This window comes from Brachypodium distachyon, chromosome 3 (genome assembly GCF_000005505.3).
Source record: "Brachypodium distachyon strain Bd21 chromosome 3, Brachypodium_distachyon_v3.0, whole genome shotgun sequence".
Lineage (NCBI taxonomy): Eukaryota > Viridiplantae > Streptophyta > Magnoliopsida > Poales > Poaceae > Brachypodium > Brachypodium distachyon.
In genome coordinates, this window is record NC_016133.3 from 31640527 (window position 1) to 31665408 (window position 24882).

At 45.2% G+C, this 24882-nt stretch overlaps 3 protein-coding genes across 13 annotated transcripts; 2 read left to right on the top strand and 1 right to left on the bottom strand.

Moving 5' to 3' along the window:
• The first annotated feature begins 6952 nt into the window (after window positions 1–6952).
• Window positions 6953–11067, top strand: LOC100832356 (ABC transporter G family member 11). Its single transcript, XM_003574070.4, has 7 exons — window positions 6953–7477; window positions 8519–8808; window positions 8937–9108; window positions 9203–9325; window positions 9391–9519; window positions 9601–10263; window positions 10355–11067. The coding sequence occupies exons 1-7, from the start codon at window positions 7082–7084 to the stop codon at window positions 10706–10708; spliced, it is 2127 nt and encodes a 708-aa protein (XP_003574118.1). The 5' UTR covers window positions 6953–7081; the 3' UTR covers window positions 10709–11067.
• A 335-nt stretch (window positions 11068–11402) lies between these two features.
• On the top strand, window positions 11403–16039 carry LOC100832672 (E3 ubiquitin-protein ligase Hakai). The gene is made up of 3 exons (XM_003574071.4): window positions 11403–11802; window positions 12685–12743; window positions 14753–16039. The coding sequence occupies exons 1-3, from the start codon at window positions 11485–11487 to the stop codon at window positions 15774–15776; spliced, it is 1401 nt and encodes a 466-aa protein (XP_003574119.1). The 5' UTR covers window positions 11403–11484; the 3' UTR covers window positions 15777–16039.
• Window positions 16040–18213: 2174 nt separating this feature from the next.
• Window positions 18214–24426, bottom strand: LOC100824810 (katanin p80 WD40 repeat-containing subunit B1 homolog). 11 transcript variants are annotated; one of them, XM_014900785.2, is made up of 18 exons: window positions 24149–24421; window positions 23127–23257; window positions 22899–23016; window positions 22578–22804; window positions 22252–22354; window positions 22026–22096; window positions 21495–21518; window positions 21273–21347; window positions 21035–21178; window positions 20840–20963; window positions 19979–20728; window positions 19816–19898; window positions 19610–19735; window positions 19432–19506; window positions 19220–19335; window positions 18859–18975; window positions 18695–18763; window positions 18214–18595 (listed from the first exon to the last, which is right to left on the bottom strand). In XM_014900785.2, exons 3-18 carry the CDS (start codon window positions 22957–22959, stop codon window positions 18514–18516), a joined length of 2247 nt encoding a protein of 748 aa, XP_014756271.1. In that variant the 5' UTR covers window positions 22960–23016; window positions 23127–23257; window positions 24149–24421; the 3' UTR covers window positions 18214–18513. The 11 variants fall into 11 exon arrangements, 8 of the variants coding, with proteins under 8 accessions (XP_014756271.1, XP_014756269.1, XP_024317456.1 ...); XM_014900783.2 differs by having other exon boundaries at window positions 19816–19907; XM_024461688.1 differs by having other exon boundaries at window positions 19816–19907; window positions 22578–22779; window positions 22861–23016.
• Between the last annotated feature and the right edge of the window lie 456 nt (window positions 24427–24882).

Consider the following 24882-nt stretch of genomic DNA (forward strand, 5'->3'; position numbering starts at 1 on the left):
TGGACTTAATGATGAGAAGACTAGATATGGTTCAGTTAATGATGAGATGAGACACTACTTGTATTGTTATTTTTTTTAAAAGATCTTGTCATATGAACTTCAGATTCAGTTATAGTGCAGTTTAATTTCAGTTTAAGTTCAGGTTCAGTTAAAGTGCAGTTTAAATTTAGTTAAAGTTCAGTTAAGTTTCATTTTAATTTCAGTTAAAGTTCAGTAAAGTCATTGTTGTCATTTCAGTAATTTCAGGATTGGTTTCTATACATGGTTAAAGTTTCCTGGTTTAAGTTCAGATTTCAGGATTGGTTTCTATACATGGTTCATTGTTGTCATTGATGCTTTACTTGTCATTGTTGCTATTTTTATCATTGATGAGAGTACTCCAATGATATTGAGAAATGATATTGAAGTTACTGCACCAGCGAAATGATATTGAAGTTCAGTTAAAGGTCAGTAAAGTTCAGGTTTAACTTCAGCTTTTAAAGTTCACTAGTTCAGGTTAGATTCAGTTTAAGTTCAGGTTTAAGAAATTGGGGTAGAAGAGAGATTGAGATGAGAAGAAACTAAGAAATTGGAGTAGATTGAGAGAGAAGATGATTCAGGTTTAGGTTCAGATTCAAATAAGTTTAAATTCAGGTTTAGGTTCAGAGAAGAGAAGAGAGCATAGAGAAGTGAAGAGAGATTGAGAAAGAAGAGTGAGAGAGAAGAGAAGAGAGTATATATATTCCAACAGTAATCAGAAGATAGATGTACAACAAGCATATATATTCAGCAATCACACTATTAGTAAAACCAAGAAATCAACAGATGGACTACTGGCGAAGTGAGGTGTATAGCATGCATCTATATACAACAATCAACAAGTGTACATCAATCAAACTAATTAAACAAGTGGGGTGCATAGCATGCATGTATATACACCAATCAATAAGCAAGTGTACATCAATCAAACTAATTAAACAATTGAGGTGTATAGCATGCATGCACATACATCAATCTGCCATCAGAGATTGAGATCAGTGCACAACAATCAGCATATATACTCCTAGCAATCAGAAAAGATAGAGTACAGTAGGAGTACTTATCTTGATATAGATAGATGTAGACCAATGCTTCACTGCTGTAGATGGTCCTAGCAAAATCTGCACCGGATCATGGAGTACATTAACATAATCTACAAAGATCAGAGAGCATAGCAAACACAGAAACAAGAACAAGAACATATTTTCACAAATGCTACTCATAGAGCTTTCCGAATTGATTTGAGAGAGAGAGAGAAGAGATGAGAGATTGAGAGGAAAAGAGAAAAGAGGAGAGAGATTGAGAGAGAAGAGAGGATAGGTGGTTTAAGCTTTTAAAGTTTAAGTTAGATTCAGTTTAAGTTCAGCTTTTAAAGTTCAGGTTTAAGTTAGATTCAGTTTGGCCTTAGGTTCAGATTCAGTTTTGAGTTTTAAGTACAGTTTAACCTTAAGTTCAGATTCGGATTCAGTTTTGAGTTTTAAGTTCAGTTTAACCTTTTGCTCAGGTTTAACCTTAGTTACAGGTTTAAGTTCAGGTTTAAGAGAGAAGAGAAGATTGAGAAAAGAGATTAAGAGAGAAAAGAGATTGAGAGAAGCATATACTGCTATTTCCATATGATCTATGTTTATGGCAGATTTAATAGAGAATGAGAGAAGAGAAGAGATTAAGAGAGAAGAGGAGAGAGAAGAGAGTATAAGAAGAGAAGAGAGAAGAGAGATTGAGAGGAGAGAAGAGAAGAGAGAATTATGATACAGTATAGATCTTGTATGCAAAGGAGCTCTAACAGACAAGAAAAGATCATGGAGTACTACTTATGCGAATCTAGACAAGGACATCATGGTATACAGAGACGAGAACGGTGTATAGATCTTGTATGCAAAAAATATGTCATTCACATCATTGCCCTCAATCAGACAAGTTCAGGTTTAATTAAGCATGTACAAAGACAAAACTAAACATCATGGTATACCGAGTAAAAATCAGAAGAACATCATGCTTATCTACTCCACTCACATCAAACATGTACAACAACATGAAAGCAAAGCTAATCTAATATAAAACAAATATGGATTCGGCAAAGCTAATCAGCATAAATACCCCTAGCAATCAGAAAAGATATGTACAGTACTCCTACTTGAACAAGAACATACTACAGCTAAACAAGAACAGAGCCATCGCAAAAAAAGAAAGAACAAGAACAGAGCACAATACCTTGAGCCTTAGCCGCTCCTCCTCGTCGTGCCGGGGCCTGTTGAGGAGCTGCTCCTCGTCGTCTCCGCCGCCTTGAGGAGCTGCTCCTACTCGTCGCCGTCGTTGAGGAGCCGCTCCTACTCGTCACCAAGAATAAAAACATCAATCTTTCGCCGTTGCCGCAACATGACTACAGCTAGCCAACTGAACAGAGAAACGGAATAAAAAACCTAACCTGAGTACTCCTCGTCACGCCGCCGTGAGGAGCAGCAGCTGCTCCCCTTCTTTCGCTGCTGCTGCTCCTCCTCGGGTTGCGGCGGCGGGCCACCGGATCCGGCCTCGAAGCCACCGGATCTGACCAAAGGTGCCTCCTTTTTGGTCGGAGAAACCATCTTGGCCAGTGCCGGCGGACAAGAGAGGGGAAGGTGGAGGGGAGCGGCGCGGAGAAAGGAGGGGAAGGTGCAGGGGAGGGAGGTGGAGGCAACCATAGCGCTGCGGGGGCAAGAGGGAGAGCGGCGGCGGGGCTAGAGGGAGAGGGAGAGCGGCATCGGGGGTGAGAGGGAGAGGAGAGGGGGACGGGGGCGAGGCCGAGAGGGAGGGGGGGGGGTGGTGGAGTAACTGATTGGACGGCGGAGCAAGGCCGTAGAAAGAGGAGGGGGGGTTTTGTAAAAAAGCCGCCGCGACAAGAATTTCGGTGCAGAGGGAGTACATCTCAAGATGCATGAAAGAAACCACAAAAGATTGAAAAAATCATCCATTGTCCAGTTTACGATCAGCGCGTCACCCAGACCGGTTGTAAAGCTCCCATGCTACCTTCTCCGTACGGCTGCACCCAGAATTCATAAACTCCTTGGCCACCATCGGAACAGTGGGGACCAGGAACCGAGCCAGTGCGTCGCCCGGCAAACCCCCTACAAAAAATTGGAAGCTTTCTTTTTATTGAACACCAAATCATTACGACAATTTTAAATAGACCAAGAAATCGGACAAGACACAACAAGAATGAGCGATTTGAGAGATTTCTCCATCCCACTAAGCCAACGACAAAACAAATTCATAATGCAAGTGGGAGGTGGGAGATTAAACGTCACAAAAACAATTCTCCACACCAAGCGAACCATAGGACACTCGAAGAACACTTTTATCGTTGAAATTGTATTCTTCCTTTTTTTTAAGCTAGTTTAAAAGTTGTTGAAAGCCTATTCTTTTGGGTTTTCAAAAGCTCGTCCAAACAATTTACCCGTTCAAAGTTGTGGCCTGGTGGGTGCATGTTCAACTTACTTACGTACGTGTATAAACAGAAATTACCCAAATCGCTTTGAAAATCCAGATTCACGGCAACAATCATCGGGCAGGGACCCTACTACCCTTCCAGGTTCCTCATCCTCGCCAGCACGAACGAATGAGCTAAATAACCGACAACGTGAGCTAGCCGGTTCCACAGTACCCCACGGCCCCAACCTGAGCTAGTCCACTAAAACCGTACTAATAAAAAGGCCATCTGAATTTTCTGATGGTTTCAGATTATTGATCAGAAGCATCAACTTGCACGGTGCCACCAAGCTCCGTCGATCGATCCGTTCACAGGCAACAGGAACGGGCTATCCGCGGTTGCAACCTGCAGCCCAGCAGCAGTGCAGTAACTGCGGCATGACTAGCTACCAACGACCAACTGTGAACTTCACGGCAGTCGAGGAGGTCCCTGCCCCTTGGTTGACGCCAGTTCTTACCTGGGAGCGTTTGCTATGGGAGGTGTATATCCGATCCTTGAATCCGTGCGACGCATCTCTTGATGCCAGTTCTTGTTTGGGAGCAAGGCAGGGGTCCGTTTGTTTGGGCTCCAAGAATCCGCTCCAAGCTTCTACGATGCAGAAGCTGAAACCCAAACAAACAACTTGTTTTGGACCGGTTCCTACCAACGGCTACCGTGGAGCGCTCCAAACCGATACATTACGAACGAGAAGCTGCCATTTCGGTGTTTCCGGCCACGGCTGCAGCTCCAGAACCGAACATTTTACCGATTTACCCTCCCACCAATTCACATACAACACCCAAATTGCCACTCATCGCTTCGTTCTATTCCCAACCAACCCGAACGACCGGACCCTCTTCCGGTCTCCTGGCCGCCACCTATCTCGCTCTATCTCTCCAGCCACCGGCGGTGGCCGTCGCCTCTTTCTCTGGCCGTTAGCTCCTCCGCCTTGCTCCTCGGGACAGCGGAACAGATCTGCATCCCTCCTCTCCGTGGCCCCCAACCGCCACCAGCCCACCCCCACGAGCTCGGAGCTCCTATCCCGTGGATGGCGCGGCCACTCGCTCTCTTGCCACCGACGTCGCACCGAGCTTCCAAGGCCGCCGCCACGCGATCCTACTCCCACCGCCCCCTGCTCCCCTGAGTTCCCGCCGTCCCCCTCGTACCTCCGGTCGCGCTACAGCAACTCCCGCCGCCCCTTGCTCCCCCGAGTTCTCCCCATACAACAGCTCACGCCAGAGTAGCTGAGAAGGTGGAGGCGCTGGAGCGCCTAAGCGTTGATTGCTCCAGGCCCAGCTCGCTCCGTTCTCTCGATCCGGGTTGTGGTCTCGATTTGGGATGCTCTCTGGGTTTTTTTTCCTGTTCTTGTTAGGTAGGAGTATGCGGCCGGAAGGAACCGCCATCTCCCTCTGCTTTTGGTCTGGTACTCTGGTCAGTTATGTTCTTCTAGTTCTTTCTTGGAGACTTGGAGATCGCTACATATTCCTCGATATAAAGACCACAGACTGAAGAGACCTGGACTATTAGGTCCCATTGTCATACTGTCTATCTGTTTATAAATAGTCCACTTAGCAGCATAATTGAACGAACATGCCTGGAGGTGAGTTAGTGTATAAACATGACTGGATGTGAGTTAATGTATGCATGCGTGTGAATGTGCCAAAATTTTGCAAAATTGCTCACTGTTCTTTTTGATGTATATATGTGTATTTCTGTAAGATGCTATGACTTGGAAATAGGTCAACCAAATTCTTGTCACATGTATAATACATATATATACACTGTCTAATTCAGTGAAAATTGGTCAACTGCAGGTAAAAACAACTCTTAAATGACTTGTTTACAGTTAAAATGATACAATCAGTACTTATACCGAATCTACAGAACTACAGGGTCATTTATGTCATTTCAGCACATTTCAGCTGCAGCCACAGCTATGAAACAAACACACATCAGACAACTTCAATCTTACAGCTGCAGCTAGCAGCCCCAGCTGATTCTGGGAGCTGCAGCCGTAGAATCTGCAGCTGTGGAGTTCCAGCCCAAACAAACACAACCTTAGCGTCTAGCGTCGGGAGGATCCACAGTGTGTTTGTTTGGGCTCTCAGCGAGCAGCTTCTGGGCCGTGGAAGTTGAAACCCAAACAAACAGTCATTTCTAGATCAGATTCTCAGATCCACTTTACTGGAGATTCTCCATAAAACTGCGCTTGCAGACGAAAATCTGGTATATTGGTGCTTCTGCTTCTAGCAGCTGCTGCGGATTCCATACCTGCTTTTTACCACAATGCCCTCACACCAAATCACATACATCATCCAAAATGCCACAAAACGGTTTGTTTCTGTTCCTCAACCCGACGGCATCTACCCCACTCTCCCTCAACCTGGGCAGAAACAAGTCTCAGGCTAGGGTTCGCCGTCACCACCTCTCTCCCCGCGCGGCACGTCCACCTCCCTCTCCGGCCACCGGCGCCGCCGCCCTCACCTCTCCCTTGGTAGTCTGAGCCTACTCTCTCTCCTCTCCTTGCGCCGCCGACTTTCTTCCCAATGAACGTGTGAGCATGGAGTATATCCTGCCAAGCATGGCACCGGAATCACTTCTAACAACATTGTTTTCACTTCCAAGATAGTACCGCGAAGAACACACAAATGCAAAGCCAATTAGGTTCCATACATTTTTCATTGTTCGTCTCTACTTCAAAAATTCATTGGATGGTGTATTTGGGCAAATGAGCACGATGCAGCGGGACAGGAGGCCCAAAACCGACATTGCATGAATTCACGTCTTGTTGTTGCAGTAGGCAGGAAAGCATGTAAAGCGTCTATAATCATGGTAAAACCCGGAGCGTCAGGCGATACTGCTGATCTAAGCCACCCCATGTGTGCCTCTTTTCTAAAGTTGCAGCAAGATATTGTGATTGGAAGAACCCTTGCATTTCAAACCAAAATCGAGTACTTATAAGGTCGTGCAACGGCTTTTATTCTGCTGCAAGAACTCGCAAATTTTTTGCATTCAGAAACAGATACACTCGGTTTTCAGTTTCAAGTCCATGAAAATAGCCACTCGTATTTTTAAGTCAAACAGATACTCCGACATAGAAATAGACACAGAATACATACGATGAGCAACGTCTTGTGTATACAAATTAAAAGGATGTCCGAGAGAAGAAGAAGAGAAACAAACGTTGTGTGCATGAGCCGGCGGGCGGTTTCTCGGCTTCAGGTCCTCCTTGGTCGCGTTGCGCGCATTGCGTGATTGGTCTCCTCTCGTGCTAGCTCACACCAAACAGGCACCGCCTTCATCTGCATCGCATGCGTCCCACCATGCATGCATGCATACGCTGCCTCCGGCTGTTGACCCCAGGTCAAACACCAAGCCCTTCATTACTTCCGCTCCTCGTTCTCTCTCCCTCCTCCTCAAGCTACTGCGGCTGCGGGCCGGCCCCATTAAAAGCTCCCCTGCCGCCTTCATAAAAACTCACCACCACCCCAGTCCCCAAGGAGGCACTGAGCCAGACAGAACCCACGCCGTCCGAGAAGCGCCATTCCTCCCTCCCAGCCCGGCCTACCTTGTCTCTACTCCTAGCTTGTTCTTCGCAAGGACCACGCAGTCCAGAGAGGGATGAAGGGAGCTGAGGCGGCGGCGGCGGCGAAGGCGGAGCTGGAGGACGTGGGGAAGGCGGCGGTCCGGGCGGCGGCGCCCCCGCTGAGCCCGCTGAGCGAGACGCTGTGGCGGGACAAGGCGGGGCTCGTCTTGCTCGGGGACGTGTCGGCGCGGCTAGCGTGGCGGGACCTCACGGTGACCGTGCCGGCGGCGGGCGGCGGCGGGACGCAGGCGGTGCTGGAGGCGCTGACGGGGTACGCGGAGCCGGGCACCATGACGGCGCTCATGGGGCCCTCCGGCTCCGGCAAGTCCACTCTCCTCGACGCGCTCGCCGGCCGCCTCGCCGCCAACGCGTTTCTATCTGGCACCGTCCTCCTCAACGGGCGCAAGGCCAACCTCTCCTTCGGCGCCGCGGTACGTACCCTGCATATGCCTCGCCGTCCACGGCTAGCTAGCTACTGTAACTGGCTGCCGCTCTCTCGCTCGATCTCTTAATTAAGCTAGCTTCCCTGCTAGTAGGTATACTGGCGTACTGATCTTTAGACGGTAGAGTGTACTCTGTAGTCTGTAGTGTACATCAACAAGCAACAAGAGGTCCGGTTCTATTAAAGATTCATGCATTTTTCATCAACCTTTTAAAAGTACATTTTTTTCCCTCTACATACATATATCCAACAAAGAATCCTGTGCAATCGAACATATTTGTTCGTCAATCCCATGACTTTCTAGGTAGATTTGGGCATACAACACGGTAGCAGTTTGGTGATGGTATACGACTAGCTAGCCCGTTTTACTATAATCAGTCTGTTTTTCTTCTTCTTTTACTTCCATTCCTTATCTGTGTTTCTCCCCATGGGCCATCTTGAATTGTGATTGAATCTCTCTGCGCCACCTGAGATGGCAACCATGCGATGCTCACAAACCAGAAAGAAGTAATGGACCATGTGCCGCGTGGCAGGTTGTTTGGAACCTTGCTGGTTCTTGGCTTCTGCCTGCTCAGCTTAGCTGCATTTGCTATTTGTTGGAGGTTATCTCCTAATTGACTGCACATGAACTGCTTCTGTCTGGACACGGATTAGCAAGTTCCTAGTCTCAATTTGAGATCTCACATCTTCTTTAATCTGGGCGTCTTGTTTGGTGATCGAATTTGACACCCATTTTTTCTAGAGGATTTTTAGTTCCCATTTTGGTTGGTTGGTAAAGGGATGCAAGGCACTTTTTTTGTACCTGATAAGTGGCAACTGGAAGCAGATGGGTTATGGTTCACCAGTTTTTTTTTCCTCAGGAGTCTGCTCATAGGAAACTCATGACACCTTCAGAACATAGTATTCTTTTTGTCTGCAGTGTGAAAATTCAGTTTCTGTTTGTTAACGAGAAGTGTGTGTGCATGCGTATGCGTGTGTCTATGTTACCTGAAACCATTAATCAGATGCATGCAATTTGTGATTCGGGCAGGCATATGTGACGCAAGATGACAATCTGATGGGCACACTGACGGTGAGGGAGACGATCTCATACTCGGCGAGCCTTCGGCTCCCTGACAAGATGCCCATGGAAGAGAAGCGTGACCTGGTGGAGGGCACAATCGTGGAGATGGGGCTCCAGGACTGCGCCGACACGGTCATCGGCAATTGGCACCTCAGGGGGGTCAGCGGCGGTGAGAAGAGAAGGGTCAGCATCGCCCTGGAGATCCTCATGAGGCCTAGGCTGCTCTTCCTGGATGAGCCCACCAGTGGTCTTGACAGGTATATATGGCATCTTCACAATTTCAGTCATGCAATTCTTTTTATTCAGTTGTTTGTAAATATTTTGCTCGCATACAAGTTCGATAATGATACATATCTGAATTCTGAAAACTATGCTTGTCGTGCAGCGCTTCAGCGTTCTTCGTGACGCAGACGCTCCGCGGGCTGGCGAGGGATGGGCGGACAGTGATCGCGTCGATCCATCAGCCGAGCAGCGAGGTCTTCCAGCTCTTCGATCGCCTGTATCTTCTTTCAGGGGGCAAAACAGTCTACTTTGGGCAGGCGTCTGAGGCTTGTGAGGTACTCTGTAGCTTAATCTTTTTATCTGTATTTCTTCAATGCCAAATTGCCAATGCCAATGGGGTCTCTCAAGCAGTCTGAATATGCAATGCAGTTCTTTGCCCAAGCTGGCTTCCCATGCCCAGCACTACGCAACCCGTCGGATCATTTCCTCCGCTGCATAAACGCAGACTTCGACAAGGTGAAGGCCACCCTGAAAGGATCAATGAAGATGAGAGTAAGTTTCTTCAGCCACTATTTCACTGATGAATCTCAATTAGCTTTCTGATGGACCTTAATTAGTTTGAGAGGTCCGACGATCCGCTAGAGCGCATCACGACCTGCGAGGCAATCAGAAAGTTATTCAGCCACTACCAGCACTCGCAGGACTACCTCGCCACCCGGCAGAAAGTGGACGAGATGGCACGGGTCGTAAGTGCAGCTGATCCATTTTTCTTCAGAAACCTACCTGCAATGACAAGTAAATTACGATGGTTCATTTTGCATCTGCAGAAAGGAACGGTCCTGGACGCAGGGGGCAGCCAGGCCAGCTTCGGGATGCAAGCCTGCACGCTGACGAAGCGGTCCTTCGTGAACATGACGAGGGACTTCGGGTACTACTGGCTGCGGCTGGTGATCTACGTGGTGGTCACCGTGTGCATCGGCTCCATCTACCTCAACGTGGGCACCAAGTACAGCTCCATCCTGGCGCGGGGCGCGTGCGCGTCCTTCATCTTCGGCTTCGTCACCTTCATGTCCATCGGGGGCTTCCCCTCCTTCGTGGAGGACATGAAGGTGTTCCAGCGGGAGCGGCTCAACGGCCACTACGGCGTGGCCGCGTTCGTGCTCGGCAACACGGCGTCCGCGGCGCCGTTCCTGCTGCTCATCACCGTCTGCTCCGGGACGCTATGCTACTTCATGGTGGGGCTACACCCGGGGCTCAGCCATTATGTTTTCTTCCTGCTCTGCCTCTATGCCAGCGTCACCGTCGTCGAGAGCCTCATGATGGCCATCGCCAGCGTCGTCCCGAATTTTCTCATGGGCATCATCACCGGCGCCGGAATTCAAGGGGTGTTCATGCTCGTCTCGGGGTATTTCCGCCTCCCCCACGACATCCCCAAGCCCTTCTGGCGTTACCCCATGTCATACATCAGCTTCCACTACTGGGCCCTGCAGGTAACATCCAGATCGATTTTTCCATCTTTCCTCTGAATGAAGCGTCAAGATCCTGCATGCACGCATGGTGTTTGATGGATTGATTTTGCAGGGGCAGTACCAGAACGATTTGGTGGGGCTCATGTTCGACAACCAGAGCGAGTTGCTGCCCAAGATCCCGGGGGAGTACGTGCTGGAGAACGTGTTCCAGATCGACGTGGGGAGGTCAAAGTGGCTGGACTTGTCCGTGCTTTTCGCCATGATCGTCGTCTACCGCCTGCTCTTCTTCGCCATGATCAAGGTCAGCGAGGACGTGACGCCGTGGCTGCGCCGGTACATCGCCAGGAGGAGGGTGCAGCGCAGGCGAGGCCGGGCCCGGGACGCGGCGGCGGAGCTCCAAGTTGGCCGCTCGCCGTCGCTGCGCGGGTACGTCGTCGACGACGACCTGCCGGCCGATCATCCGTGACAGTATGAGCTCAAGAAGAAAGGTTAATTGGTTGGACAGACGAAATTAACGCTAAAATAACTGGACGATAAAACAGTCTGATATGAATGATGTACTCGTATGTGTGTTAGCTAGGGCATCTCCGATTTGTTCTCTCCTTTCAATATGTTTTCTTTCTTATTTTTTTTTCCTTGATGTCATCTTGGTATCTGTGTAGTACCTATTACTTTTTCAAGTAACCACGAAATTTTAGGATGCAACTCCAGGATGTGGTGCGGAACTGCTGCCCCTCATTGAGGGTGGCAGGCGTGCCGATCTTTCATTGGCGCGAACAGTCCAACATCTATTTCAAGTTTTAATCGGCGTTGTGATTTCAATTAGAATGTGTGTGCACGTTTACAGGGTGACTTCGTCAATCTCAAAATGATTTGTCAGTCTAGTCTTTCGAAGGTGCTCATGAAATGTGTGCGTGCGTCTTTGTGAACGTCCGTCTTCCTATCGCGTTTTTAGGTTCTCATTGTCAATCCTTTGACGTGCCAACTACTCGTTGGCCTTTCTTTTATAATCATGTTGGCCATTTCTCTTTGTTTTTTGAAAAATGTTTACCATTTCCTTTTTCTTTTTTGAGAGGTGTTGGCCATTTCCAACGCCAATGGCCAATGGTGTCAAAGCGGGCCATACCGTTCACAAAAAAACTGAGAGAAAAACTGTAGCTGCTTCGGTGCTTCTCCCGGCCCGCACCGGAAAAACAACAAATAAACCCACCGAAAACGCGGAAAAATCGAGAAACCCTAACGATGCTGCAGATCCGCCTGAGCAAGATTGGCTCGTCGGATTCCGGCGCCGCCGCATCCGGCGCGGCGGCCGGGGCGCCCGGTGGCGCTCCGGCGAAGTCTGCGGCGGTGGCGGCGGGCGGGGTCCCAGAGTCGGTGACGGTGGCGTGTCCCGACCACCTGGTAATTGCGGACCTCGCCGTGGCGAAGAGCCTCGGCGCCGTCACGAACTCCGCCATTGCTGCGTCCCGCGCCATCGGCCGCCGCTCCCGCCGTCCCCTCGGCGAGCGCGTCCACATCTGCTGCCGCTGCGAGTTCCCCATCGCCATCTACGGCCGTCTGGTATGCAGCCCTAAACCCTAGCAACTTCCGCTGCCTATGCCTCATTGTTAGAGTATTTTTCCCGTGGTTCATAGCCCAGAAGATTAGATTTTTCGTTAACACATACAACGCTTTGTGATTATGTATCATTCAGGAGGAACTAGTTGCTCTAGTAATCCTGTTTCTCATATTATGTATCATCCAGGAGGAATTAGTTGCTCTAGTAATACTTGTTCTTCATATTATGTATCAGTCAGGAGGTAGTAATTTGCTCTGGTAATCCTTGTTTGTCATTGGTCGTAATTGCCCTAATCCTTGTTTCTACCAAGTCGCCAAGTGAGCATATACAAAATTTCTGCGGTATTGGATTTTATGCTGCTAACAGCATGTGGCTGGTTAAACACTTAAAATATTGATATCGTGTGAACAGAAGTAAAACAAATCTTGCACGAATGGCTAGTGACATGTTAGATTAGCGGCATCATTTGTAAATAGAGTTAATATTTTCTCCCTGTGGTTAAATAGGTTTTGTTATTTCCTTCTGTTCATTGTATGTTGTTTGTTGTAGTTTGTTTTGTCTAATGTCAGACAAGGGACACCTACGGTCCAGTTTAAAGCTGTTTTGAATGGATTCGGCAGTAGTATTTTTTGTTCTTCTCCACTACCACTGATCATTTTTTTCACTGATTGCACATAACTTGAACAAAGAACGGATATTAACTTGATGGGTTCTGTGTTGAAATTAATACTGAATCTAAAGGACTATATTTCTGGCATACATGTATAGTTGGACCTGTTGCCTGAGTTACCAGCTTGGAATGTATGCAGTCGTTCACTTTAGGTATTTTGCTAATATTTGCAGTTGGATCTTACAATATTGTGACTTTCTTTTGTTTTGTTCAGAATCCCTGTGAACATGCTTTCTGTTTAGCCTGTGCAAGAAGTGATTCCAGCTGCTACCTGTAAGCATTCCACTGAACTCCTTACATGATTTTATCCCATTCTCACCTCCTTAGTATATGTATATCGAGTAACCCACTCAGTGATTCATTATAGGTTAACTTGGGTAACTCAGTGATTTATCTGCGCAGTATGATACTTACTAAAATAATGTAGCTTGCTATGTGAAATGTTTGCATCAACTAATTGGTATGAAAGAAAGAATACTCAGCTAAGTAGATCATATGTTAGCTACATTACACCAATACGGGGATACGGACACGGTGACACGGGATACAGCATTTTCCAAAAACAGTCATACTTATATGTAAATAATTTAAAAATGCCATGTATAAAGGAATATTTTAAGATGTGAGATGAGATATAAAGAAAATGCTGCCCATCCATGTCTCCTTTTCAAGCCCTAGATGCTATGCTTTCTAAGTACCATAAAACAGTAGCAACTTAGCGGTAGCACACAGAAATAAAACAGCACAGCAGCAACTTAGCAGCAGCAGTGGGTAAACAGCAGTAAGGTACACCAGAGCATCTGTAGCAGGTTCCCTAAAACTGGTTCCCTAAAACCAGTTTTAGGGACAGGAGAGAGATATTTTTTTGCAAAAAATCATGCTTTTCTCCAGCAGGTTCCTAATAAGTGGTTCCCTATATTCTTTTAGACCCCACTAACACATGGGGACCATCTGTCAATGACCTATTCTTTTCTTTTCCCATCTTCCTTCGGCCCGTGCTCTTCCCAGCAAACAGCTCGATGCAGCGCTGCCGCTCATCCGCGAGCAGCCGCACCATTCGCCTGCCGCCGTCGCTCCGCACACGTCCGCCTGCTCGCGTGCCGCGGCATTCGTCTTCTTGCGCTGCCATGACGTGCTGCTCGGGAGGATCGAGTGGAGTGTCGGCAGGTCCCGTAGGCCATGGGGGACGGCGCGGCATCGGCAGCGTCGACATGAGTTGCCCTTGCTGTGGCCCTGAGCGTGGATGCGTGCGCCCTGCTGTGCTATGTTGCACCAATATGGGGACATGGGATGCAGCATTTTCCAAAAACAGTCATATGGGGATACGGGTATAATATGTTTAAATAATTAAAAAAATGCCATGTATAAAGGAATAATTTAAGATGTGAGATGAGTTATACAAAAATGCTGCCCATCCATGTCTCCTTTTCAAGCCCTAGATGCCATGCTTTCTAAGTACAAAAAAGCAGTATCAACTTAGGGGTAGCGCACAGAAATAAAACAGCACAGCAGCAACTTCGCAGCAGCAGTAGGTAAACAGCAGTAAAGTACATCAGGATAGCACACAGCATCAATGGCAGCCTGCAGTTCAGCAATAACAAAGAAAAATAGCACGAGCACAGGGGATTCAGTTGGGAGGGGGAGCCTAGCCAGATAGGTGAGGGCGAGGAGACCCATGTATCCCCTATTTTATTTTATTTTATTTTATTTTCTTATCAAAAATCATGGGATACTTGGGTATACACGTATCATATCCCCGTGTCCCCGCATATCAGGAGATGGATACCTCCAGCTGTATCGGTGCTTCAGAGTATGTCAGCATGCATATATTTCAAATTCTGTAGTAGTGCTGTGGTACTATTCATAACCTACACTCAGTTTTCATTGTGTTATCAGCTCGTTTTGTTCTATCTTGGTGTATTGTTGTTTACATTCACCGGGTTTCTTAATTGTTACTCCCTCCGTTCCATAATTCTTGTCGAAATATTACATGTATCTAGACGCTTTTTAAGAATAGATACATCCATATTTGGGCAAATTTGAGACAAGAATTATGGAACGGAGGGAGTAGCATCAATAGCTGTGAACGTTTGTTAAGCTGTGTTGTACATTTTGCTGTACCACTTGGGTAATCAAATCAAATGTTAAACAAACGCTTCAGTTTTCACGGACATATTGCGCTTAAGACTGACAAGTCTTACTAGTTATGTAAAATGCTTTTTTGTTAGACTAGTTTCGTCTAGGACGTATCATTTAAACTTTTGTTTACTTGTTTTCTGCAGTTGTGATGAGCGCATTCAGAAGATTCAGACTGTGAAAATGATGGAAGGGATATTTATCTGCGCAGCGCCTATGTGCCTCAAATCTTTCCTTAAGAAAGCAGAATTTGAGTCTCATGTACCTGAAGTTCATGCCAACCTCCTTCAAACTAACGCGGACAAGGAAGATCGTAATGAACCAGATGCTCCTAACATATCCCGTGCTTCTGCAGGAGATACTCAAAGACAATCTCAAATGCCTGAAATGTCTACTGCACGTGCTCCTCCAAGACCTGGTGTTTCACCAACTTCAAGTTCTCACATGCAAGATCGCGAAGACCGATCTCGTTACCACCATTCCAGGGAGCAAACCCCACTAAGGCCCCCTATGCTAAGCAAACCACCATCGTTCCATGGTCGCCACTCTTATCCACCAGGGGATACTCAGTCCGAAAACAACCCGCCTCAAGGATTTGACCGGCCCTACGGCTGGGCTCATGACAGTACACCTGGGGCAACTCCACTTCGCCAAGAATCTGACCATGGTACTCAAGACAAGCAGCAAGTCATGCCTAATTCACCTTTCATGTTCTCTCCAATGCATCCTCATCAGCAGAACTTCATGATGCACGTGAACATGAACCAGCCTTTGATGCAAAATACACCATTCAACTACCCTGTCCAACAAGATGGAAATCCTCAATATTTCGGTTCTCCTTTCCAGATGCAACCACCAGATGCCGGATTGGATCAAGGTCCAGTATCGGGGCCTGAGGGGCTTCAGCGCCCATGGGGCATGGGGTTGATGGGCAATCCATCTCAGGGAGGCGGTGGCATGGTCTTCATGCAAGCTGGTTTTGGGATCATGCCTGATAACTCGATGAATCCAGGCATGCAAGGTAGGGATATTCAAGGCCAGGCTGATCGTGGCGACGGAAGGGGTGTTTTGGAACAGTTACCAATGGCGATGCAAATGCAGATGCCACTTCCTCCCCCTCCCCCTGCACAACCCCCATCAGCTGGACAGCAATCTTTCAATAGAACTTGATGAGTACGTGCTGTGCTTTGCGATGTAACTTATGGCTTCCGCCAAAATTGCTATGTATTTTCGTTGGGAAAATTGTAACTTCAATGTAATCAATGAGGATTCGTTGGCTCTTGGTCTTACCTGCAATTGGTGGATAAGGATGGGGCCTGTGTATTGTGTTGCAAATGATCCGTTCTTGTGGTTGCTCGCTTTGCTCTGGCGATCTGCTGTCGCTGTCGAATCGAGCAAAATACTTTTCTATAGATGATTGAGCAAAGTGTACAGTAAGTAGCATTCATGAGTTTACGTTATCACGATTTGAAGACTTCAATGTCTGATGCTGGTCTCTCCATCTTTCGTAGTTTGACGTATTAGGACTTCAATGTAGGCTATGCAGGTAATTGGGAAACGTATCAGGACTTCACTACTAGGAAGAACCAGTCTCTACTCTTCCCTAGGGACCTGCCTGCAGGAAAAATGTGAAATAAAGAGGTAAAAGGGAAATCGCCGGACCATAAATGAAAGCAAAATGGCCAAAGCGCAAAATCTAAAACAAAACCGGACATTTCTTGATTTGTGTGTGTCATTAAATATCACATTTAATAGGAAATGTATATCATACAAACACATTGAACATGATAATATTTACATAGACAAATATGTCTTCGAGTAGGAATCCAACAGAAAACTATTGGAAACTAAATAAATATAAGTGCAGGGACCTCTAAATAATAGTTACTTGTACTATTAAACAGACTTTAGGACTAAATCGCAAATAACCATGAGTCGTGGGCTTTTCTGCAAAATGACCTTTGCCTGTGGAGGGGGGGGGGGGCGCTGGCCGCTGGAGCTGCAGGCGGCGTCTTGGGCCTGGGCCTCGGTGGCCTTTCGACCGGCCCAGGCCGGGACAGGGGAGATCAGGGGGATAAAGGGGGTTGGGGTGGGCGGTTAGGGTTTCCACCCAGCCGATCCCCACGCCCAACGGCGCCCCGATGGCCCCGATCTCCTCTGCCTTCGGCTGCCGCCGCCGCCACCCACCACCGTTGCTCCGCGGCGCCGAGAGAGAGGAGGGGAGGCCGGGGGCCTCCGAGTTCCATCCACCGGTGCCAGATCCAACGCGGGGCGCTGCCATGGCCAGAGGCGGAGGAGGTGCCGCGCCCGAGGGGGCATTGGCCGGAGGCGGAGGAGGTGCCGGTGGCTACGATCACGGGCCCCACCCGTGCGGGTCAAACGGCGACGAGGCCACCATGGTCATGGGGTCAAGCGGCGACGAGGCCGCCGAGGTCCTGCGGTCCAGTGGCGACGAGGGTTCCAGGGGCGTCGAATCTAGCGGTGTCGGCCAAGGTGAGTTCGCCGGCGGCGAAGTGCTTCGTCGCGTAGGAACTCGAAGAGATCGGGCAGATCGTAGATCGCCATCTTCTTACCTTCTTCTCTGTTGTTTTCTCTTCCTGTTGTTGCTCTATTCTTGCTCTGTAATGGCAAAGAATATCGTGCTGATAACGTGTTGTGAAATGAATGAATGAATGAGAATGAATCTGTGTGTTCTCCATTGATTGTGTTCATATATATACAAGGGAAAGAGACACCAATATCCAAATATTTGGCATTCACGTCCCAGTTTTGGGAATTTTAGGACGCGAGCGGTTACATGTTAACTGCCATATTAACTATTAATTAACTAATAATTAATCCTAATTGATCGTATCCTAATTTTTTTTTTGTCGAATGTCCTCGAAGGGGCAACATTGCTCACAAACTTTAGGCTGTAAAACATAGTCCGCACTGCTTTCAGGCAATGTGATTACGTTTGCTATCTTTTATTCATGATTAAACTAGAAGATTTTTTATGCACCTTGTATGTAGAATTTCTTCATGGTCATACACCCCACTCAAATCTTCAATGTGACTCCGTCCTCCCTCCCACCCCACCTCCCTCAAACCACCCCACTCAAACTTCACCTCAGATTAATATCTACCGATTAGATGGTGATTTTTCTGCGCATGATCATCCACTGGTGGTATACAAAGTGCGACTTTAGGCAATTTAATTTTCTTTTAGTTCCCCTCCCATTCACGTCTTGTCAAATTGGTTTCGATTTTGTGTCTTTGCTTTACGGGAAACAGCTATCCTACTTGTGTACGGCACATTTTTGTAACATATACAACGGATTAGATGATTTAGCTACACCGGCTGCCAGAAAAACCCTTTGTTAGGTTAAAGTAAAAATAATACACTGAACTACGCAGAAATACGAAGACATGCATTACCTTGTCAGAAGAAGGCGTGACAAGGTAAAAAAGACACAAAAAATGCATAACGCAAAATAAAATAAAAATGCATACTCAGAAGTTTCTCAACAAGCATTATTTCTACTCAAAAAACATGATACATGTGTAACCCGCACATGTATACACATGATTTAAGGATTATAATGGAACAAATGCACGAACATATAAATAAATAAAAAGCATACAAATCTTGATACTTTATTATTGAACTATCAGTATGCACAGCTGAAGGCGTCATATACATTTGCCGAGTGATCTACAGATTTAAGTAGGTAAAAAGAAGAAGTAAGCGTGGGTTTGCTATGCTGGTGCTTCACATTGATTGTTATCTATCTCTATCTGAAAATACTATGCAATTTGCTCAAGATGCGTGTATATTTCCTGTCGTGGCTGCTAGTCCTGTATTGCTATGAATTTTCATGATGAAAACTGTAGGGTAGAATTTCGTGACTTGCGGCATGTCCACCGCCTATACGCTGCTTGGCAGCTTGAAGATATCCTGAAGAAATAAGCTCAGCTTCCGTGCCGATCTCCCAACATTGCCTTGCCGCCTACATGACAGATGCACATCACTTTGGTTCTTTATATTGCTACGAGATCTCCAGATTTTCAGCAATGGATAATTCTGAAGCTCGAGTGAGGGGGCTTACCTTGTCAGGGAGATGAGAACGGAATTCACCTTTTTCAGTTCTTGAAAGCATGAATGGCAGCGTTCGAACCTACCAAAACGTACAAAGATGAAACAAATCTATTATATGTGTCTGTGAAGCAGGATCATCCTAAATTAATGAGATATAAAGTAGGAGCAGAATACCGCTGCTCTGCCTCGAGGTCTACACCGACTGGTGGAGCAGCCGACAAAGTTGAACATATTGTTGGACCAAAACTTTTGACAAGCTTAAGGATCATCCCCAAAGCAATGTTCAGATGTCTGCAAGAGATATCAACGAACACTTGTATAAGCCCAAATATGACCATCACATTATCGGTCAGTTTTTATACTGCTGAGTGCTGACTTTGTATGAACTATGAACATATTACTTATTGAAATAACAGTGGAGGGCAGTAGAAGCTGCAGTACGGCACAAGGCAATGGCTTTGAGTAAATTATCCAATGTACAGTAGGAAGGTCAAAATTAATTATGATGGCTGAATGCATAAATAAGAGGAAATACCTTTCATATATGCTTTCAAGAAGATTGGAGGCAAGAGGTAAAACGGAAGTGCAAATGTCTAGCGTGATACACTCAGTAGTACTCTCCATCAGAACACTAATTATATCAGCAGTAACCTATAAGAGCAACAGAAGAAAACACCGCGCATTATTTTTTCGAGAAAGGAGGAAACTACGGTGTAGGGTGGGTGATAGGGACTAGGGAATACACACAGCATGATCCAACATTCTTTGCACAGCATTGACGGAACCCTTGATATCATTATTCTGCCAGCACTGGTAAACCAGCTGCAAATATCACATCATGACTACTATTGATCATACACAACATAATCATGTCTCACGAGTAACGGCAGTAAATGTTGCACCTAATTCTATTTTCCTTCAATACCTCTAGTTTTGTGAGCCGAGGCTTCATGCCATGAATGAATTCTTGATGTTTTTTCATTAGGTCAGCTATGACATCTTCATCGTTAGCCGATGCACTCTGTTCGCTGCCAAATGAAGATTGTCTCCTCTAACAGAAATAAAGAATCAGTGTGCAAGATGAGTTTGGTGGCATCAACAAAACGAGCAAAGCAATCCCAAATAACATACTTTAAAAATGTGGAAGTAATGTATTACCAAGCCATCTAACATTGATGTGTAATGGCTTCTACCGTAACTTGCACATGAAGGTCCTGCTCCTCCTGACAAAGAGCATGCTGATAATGCTGAAGGGAACCAAATTAAAATAATATCAGACCAGTGGAGCACTTACGACGCTCAACAATGCTGCTTTCACTTGATTCCACCAGTCGGTGCAATCTGAAAAATGCTGTTCTGTTGACATCGACAAACTCTGGATTCCTTCCAACCACAGATTTTATTTCTTCAGAACCAGAAACATCATAACGGTCACCAACTTCATTAGGCACAACGCTTTCAGTACACATTGTCCCAAAACAGTTAATGTCCCCATCACCTGAAGTCTGTCTTATAAATTTCCCTTCTGAAGTAATTGGCTTTGACTGAAATACACATTGACGCATCTCTTTGCCATTATCCACAGCTACACGACCTTTTAGTAAATTTTCAGGCTCGACAACTGGTATGTCAGTAGAGGCAGCTTCACTGAGATTAGGACCGGCATCCACTTTGGAGCTATGTCTTGGGACAACAGGCACGAAAGATGACCCTTTACTACTACATGCAGATGTAGTGGACCTTGGTCTATATGAGGGAGCAGCAGATGCTTGTGAATTATCAGTGAACATTCTAGCACTTGTGGAGGGATATACTTTGGTGCGGACATTAGATGTCTTTCTCTTCTGGTCATCAGTGGAATTTGGATTCAGTTTACCCCTAGGAGAAAGAAGAGGCGCAGAATCGGCTCTTGTGAGCCGAAGATCAGTTCTTCCAGGTGCTTTTGATAATCTATTTGTCACTGAAGAAGAAGCTGGTAAATGAATTTCGTTTGAAGCAGACATCGAACGTTTAAGCAAAGTATTGGATGAAATTTCATTGGCTGCTGTTTCAGAAAAATGCAGAAAATTTAGGGTGAATAATCTTTAGTACAGGAGAACAGGTGAAGCTAGGGTAAATAATTGTTAATTCTTGAAATGATAATTGCTTACAGTACCTGGGATTCTGGAAACCGATAACCTTCCCAGAATTGATGGTATGCTACTATCAGCTTGTATTGGTCCATTTCCACTTTCATTTAAATGTGCTTCAGCATTACCAACAGCATACGGCTCAATTCGCTGAAATTTAGGATTAATACTATTATCAGAACAGCTCAAACGATAACATAGTAAATTATCTAGAATCATACCGTCAAGTCCACAACCCATATTCCAACACAACTTTGGTTATATGAGCAACCAAGAAGTTTTCCCTCTTGTACATTTAGATCTGCTAATGTCGACCAGCCAACATCAACCACATCATGACATATGATAGGTTCCCATGAAAGAACCTCCAAGCAAAAGGATAACATAAAAGAAATTTTGTTATCATGTCATTGCTCAAAGCTTGAAATGGGGACATTGACTGGTCAATAGAGTATTTACCTTTAGGCTTTCATGCAATCCACAAAAAAGTGCTTTACCATCACTATTGAATGTCATAGAACGAACTACACTAGCCTGAAAATTAAGGAAGCTTGCGATAAGTAATTAATTATTTCATTTACAGATGCATAACTCTATCACAGACAAGCATTCCCATTCACTTATATACAGAAATTGTAGATGATATGAATAGCAGAATGAGTACATGGTGAAAAACCGTACCGGTTCATAGTATTCCCGGCAATTCTGCATGTAGCTGAAAAAATTAGTTGTATCCAGGAAAAATCAAGATAGATAATGGATACTAAAAATTACTTATAGCTCAAGAATAGTAAATATTTAAAAAGAACTGGGTATGCACCATTAAGTTTACCCACTGAAAGTCTGAAATTTACAAAGGAGTTCAAAAGTACGTAGCAAAGAACCATTTTTAAAAACCTTGAACCTAACGGATGATTATACATAACTACAAAATTCAAGTTGCCTAATGCTCATCAGATTTGTTCCCTTGACTCCTTGCAAAGGGTCAGATTTAGGCAGATTTACTAGGGCCAAACACAATTCAAACTAATGAACCTCGTTTGGATTAAATTTCATTGGAGCCAAGCGTGATCAAATGCGCCTAGCACTTAACAGTTAACACAAAAGTATAAAATTCTAGGACATGGGTTTGCCAGATGACTGCATACTGACACTGTTTATATAGCTGATAGCTTTCTGAATCATTGACTAGGAGATATGAATATATGATACCTCTGGTCCAGAAGAACCAATCAACTCAAAAGTCTCAAGGTCCCAAAACTTAACAGTCTTATCAGCTGAACCTGCAAAAGTTTGGGAAAGAACAGCAAGGATGAGTTACAACTTATAAGTCGGCAAGTCTAGTTGATGTATCAATAAGAAGAACAAGGTAAATCACTGCAATGAACATATCTTATATTCTTGTACAAGTTTTACAATATAGGATCATCCATCTAACCTGTAGCCAATAAGAACTCGTGGGGGTGAAAATCTAAGCAGTTAACTGGACCTTCATGAAGTGTAAAGTCATGCAAGAGTTTTCCAGCTGTCAAATCCCAGATCTAGCAAGATACTTCAAAGACAATCAGTGACCCAAGATATAAGATATTTTTTCTGCTCCGAGAGCATGGGGTTATTCATCTTGTTAAAATTATCTCTGTTGTAAGCATATAAATTAGCTTAATAGGTTGAACAAATCAGCAAATTCTTCTTCAAGTTGTTCTATGGTGCTGCTTAATAGGTTGAGCTTGTATTATATTTAGTGGACATGTTCAAAAAGCTTACCTTCACAGAATTATCTGCCCCACCAGAAACAATCCATCGACCATCAGGAGTGAATCTAAGCACATCAATCCTTCGGGTATGACCCTGGTATGTGTGAATGCATCTCTTCTTCCGCATATCCCATATTTTCATGTTTGTGTCTGAAGACCCAGAGGCAAAAAACTCTCCAAAAGGATGGAAATCAAGAGAAACACAATTCGATCTGTGCCCAGTGAAAGTTCGAACAACTGTGACAATAAAAGCAGACATAGTTGCACGGTACAATTACAGTTTGTCTTTTCACCTGTAATGCAGCAAAGTGCTATCAGGACTGATTCACACCTTTTGCTTCCTCGATATCCCATATTTTTATTGTTCCGCTTGCTGCTCCAGCCCCTATCATAACCTCAGAGGAGTCGAAGCTCACTGACTCAACTGGACTTGTAAGGCCTGATAGGCTCTGCAAAGCATAGTGATACTTGTAACTTGTAAGTACAAGAACAACCGCCTAAATGGCAACCAAAGCAAAAATGCCATTACACATCAATAAAACTCCCTACATAAAATTACCAGGATGGCGCTCGGTTTCCCTACGGCCCAAAGATTGATCTTCTGATCGTCCCCACCAGTAATGAGGACTCGTGATGTCTGCCTCCCAAACTTGGCACAATTGACATCCGAACCATGAGCGACAAACTCCTCTGGCATTGTCAAGGAAACATGATAGACTTTTGTAGATTGGCATGAATTCAACTTTCACGTTTATTCCAGAATTCACCTGTTTGGAGTGTTATTCAGAATACACATTTCAACTAGGTGCACAGTCAACTGAAACCCGGAGCTACTCATGGGCTCATGGCATCAATTGGAATTGTTCTGCATTTCATTATCACAGCAAACAAGTAACAACACCATTTGGGTGGGGGGTGGGGGGACACTAAGTTAGCTCTGTAACTGTATTAGCCATGTGCTACCCCAGATGAGCTTCATAAAAATTGAAATCTGAAGATTCTGTATTGAGCTCATGCCTCTTCGGTATGATCATGTTTACTGAAGTGTCTGAAAGCAAAACTATCGAAATGGTAGTAAATTACACAAAACAAAAGTCAAATTTCCTAACAAGGTACTGTATTTAATTTCTTTCACGAATATTTGAGCTTAGAAATAAACTGCAGACCATATACACAATATCAACTTAAATCCAACCTGATTTTAAGAAGGAAACAAAATTGTTCTGGGTGCAAAATGTTGTAATAATAATCCCATTTCTCGCATATCCACACCCAGAAGAAAGATCTGCTGGACGAACAGTCGAAGTACCAACAAAATTACACAATAATCGAGTTACTCAGACTCAGAACGTGTTAAATTAGTTCCTTGGAGCCAACTCAACCCAACCATGAACTTGCAAGAACAAGAAGACCATCATGTACGCAGGAACAGCCGAAGGGTTCCTGGAATCGAATTCACCGTACGCGAGCCCAACCCAACCAAAACCTAACGGCGCCTATCCAAGCAATTCGATTCAAAGCGCCCCAATTCGGAGATTCCCAATCGCATAATAAACAATTCTGGAGCAAGAACAAGGATACGGAGCTTGTACGCGCGCTTGGTGGCGATCTGTGGGCGCCGCAGTCATCAAAAGCTTGGACCTTTATCCTCGCTGTGGTGGGGGAGTAGAATATTTTGAATTTCCTCTCGGTATCGTCCCGTTTATGGCATCTACCGGCCGGTGCTAAAATCTGCCTAATTTTCTGCTACCAAAAAATATATAAATATAGAGAGAGATATTAGCTGGAGAGTTAAAAGGAGGACGGATGTCGAGGGAAAGAAGGAAGCTCGGTGGCGTAGCACAGGGGCGAAGTTCTCCACCGAATATGTTAGATGTGCTCTGTGCTAAAATAGCGACAAGTATTTAGAAACGGATGAAGTACTTCAAAAAGTAGAGTACTCCGTGGCAAAATTAAAGTTTTTAGTTATTTAAAACATATTCACTCTGTTTCAAAATAGTTGTATATTTAGGTTTGTCATATGTCAAAATTCTCCAAATTCGACTAACTTAAGATATATACTAAGATTTAGAAACACCAAATTAGTTTTGTTGTATTCATCATGAAGTATGTGTTCATATTGTATTCATCTCATATGATATATATGAAAGATATGTACTCCCTCGTATGAAGTACATATGAATACATTAAGGACAAACTTAATGATACGGGACGGTCCGATCTTCTCAAAAAGCAACGTTGATAACTTGTATGATTCTGCAATTCTTCCGGCTAATCACTCGCTTCCAATGTAATGATCTTGTAACCCAATGTAA